General features: G+C 43.3%; 1 protein-coding gene across 2 annotated transcripts in view; it reads right to left on the reverse strand.

Annotated features, from left to right (window-relative positions):
* Positions 1–810: 810 nt before the first annotated feature.
* The window catches only part of LOC101862112, a 74,925-nt gene continuing 74,266 nt past the window's right edge, over positions 811–1,469 (reverse strand). For both annotated transcript variants that reach the window (XM_013082201.2, XM_035969616.1), the window contains exon 5: positions 811–1,375. In XM_013082201.2, the coding sequence (XP_012937655.1) occupies positions 1,285–1,375 (91 nt within the window). In that variant the 3' untranslated portion in view covers positions 811–1,284. The remainder of the gene's footprint in view (positions 1,376–1,469) is intronic.

Genomic DNA, 1,469 nt, shown 5'->3' on the forward strand with positions numbered 1-1,469 from the left:
CTCTCTCTCTCTCTCTCTCTCAAGAACACACACAAATAAACGCTAATTGGAAACTACTTGAAGTACCTTATGATTCATTACCGTGCACAGTGAAAAGGGCGGGTGTTCCTTGCATTTCTGGTCAGTATTTTAAGATTTGATAGAAGATAAGATAAGGTAAACTATGGATATTGAAATTTATTCTGAAAGCGGGATTTTAGTTACAATTTTAAGGAACAGTTCCCTTGAATTATACCATATTCTGTCTAGACAAGGGTATTTCAAAGCCGTTGTTTCCCCACTACACTTTTGATATTATTTCTTTATGAGTCCGTGGCGCCAGCAAGAGATCAAAAGGGCCACATTTCCACTTTTATCTGTTTTCTTTATGGTGCCTAAGACGCGCCATATCCCTTCCACTTGGCACGTCTACATTTTCCTACTACCACACTCTCACACCCTCTACCCTCGCCTCTCTCCTACTTTTTCACTTACTTTCCTCCCCTTCCTGATTTTCATCCTCCTCTTACACATCATCAGCACCACCACCATCATCATCCTCATCATCATCCTCCTCTCCTGTCCTCCTCCACTCCTCTCTCCTCCTCCACCTTCCCTCTCCTCTTCCCCCTTCCCTCTCCTCCTCCACCTTTCCTCTTCTCCTCCTCCTGTTCTTCCTCCATGAGAGTTACGAAAGGACCTACATCACGGTGAGTAAAGGCTTTCTAGGCAGAATAACACCTCAGACCACACAACTTCATGCAGTATATTTACTATTTACATCATCTCCGTCGTCCTTTTTCCTTCCTTCCTTCCTCCTTCCTTTCTACTCACCAGCCTACCCGTATCTATTCCCCGTCCAAACCCACACAAACAGTAATCACGTGGCTGCCACAGAAGATGTTAAAGGTCATTTCCCTTTCTTTTTTTTTTTTTTACAATGCTTCGTTTTCGTGTCAAGGACAACTGCCTAGTAAGAAAATAAATAAACACGAGCTGTAGGTAAAAACAGCTGACAGTTCCAACACTTGTGGCGTAACGGTTCATCTCTTCCCTGTCGCAAGCGAGAGAAACGAGTTCGATCCCCCAAGTCAAGAATGTATTTTCTCTCGTGCATTTAATTTGTATCTCCGCCTGTCTGCTGGGATACTCTATCCTTCACAGCCTTGGTTGGCCCTGATATTCAGAGTCGAAGTCGCACGCGTCCTGAACAATCTTACATTGTGTCCATGGTGGCACAAAATTGTTCAGTTTTTTAAATCAAAGGAGCTGAAAGAACTCGCAGGGATTTAAAAAAAGATTTTCCTACATTAGAACTCTCTCACCTTGTGCCAGTAGAGCAACATCGTGCCAGCCTAGCCTTTTGACACACGCAGCGATTGCAATGGAAAGTGAGCTGTGGAGGAGAGACATTCATTATATGAACAATATATATAAACAATACAAGTATGTGTGTGTGTGTGTGTGTGTGTGTGTGTGTGTGTGTGTGA

The sequence above is a fragment of the Aplysia californica genome, unplaced genomic scaffold, assembly GCF_000002075.1.
Source record: "Aplysia californica isolate F4 #8 unplaced genomic scaffold, AplCal3.0 scaffold00163, whole genome shotgun sequence".
In the NCBI taxonomy this organism is placed as follows: Eukaryota; Metazoa; Mollusca; class Gastropoda; order Aplysiida; family Aplysiidae; genus Aplysia; species Aplysia californica.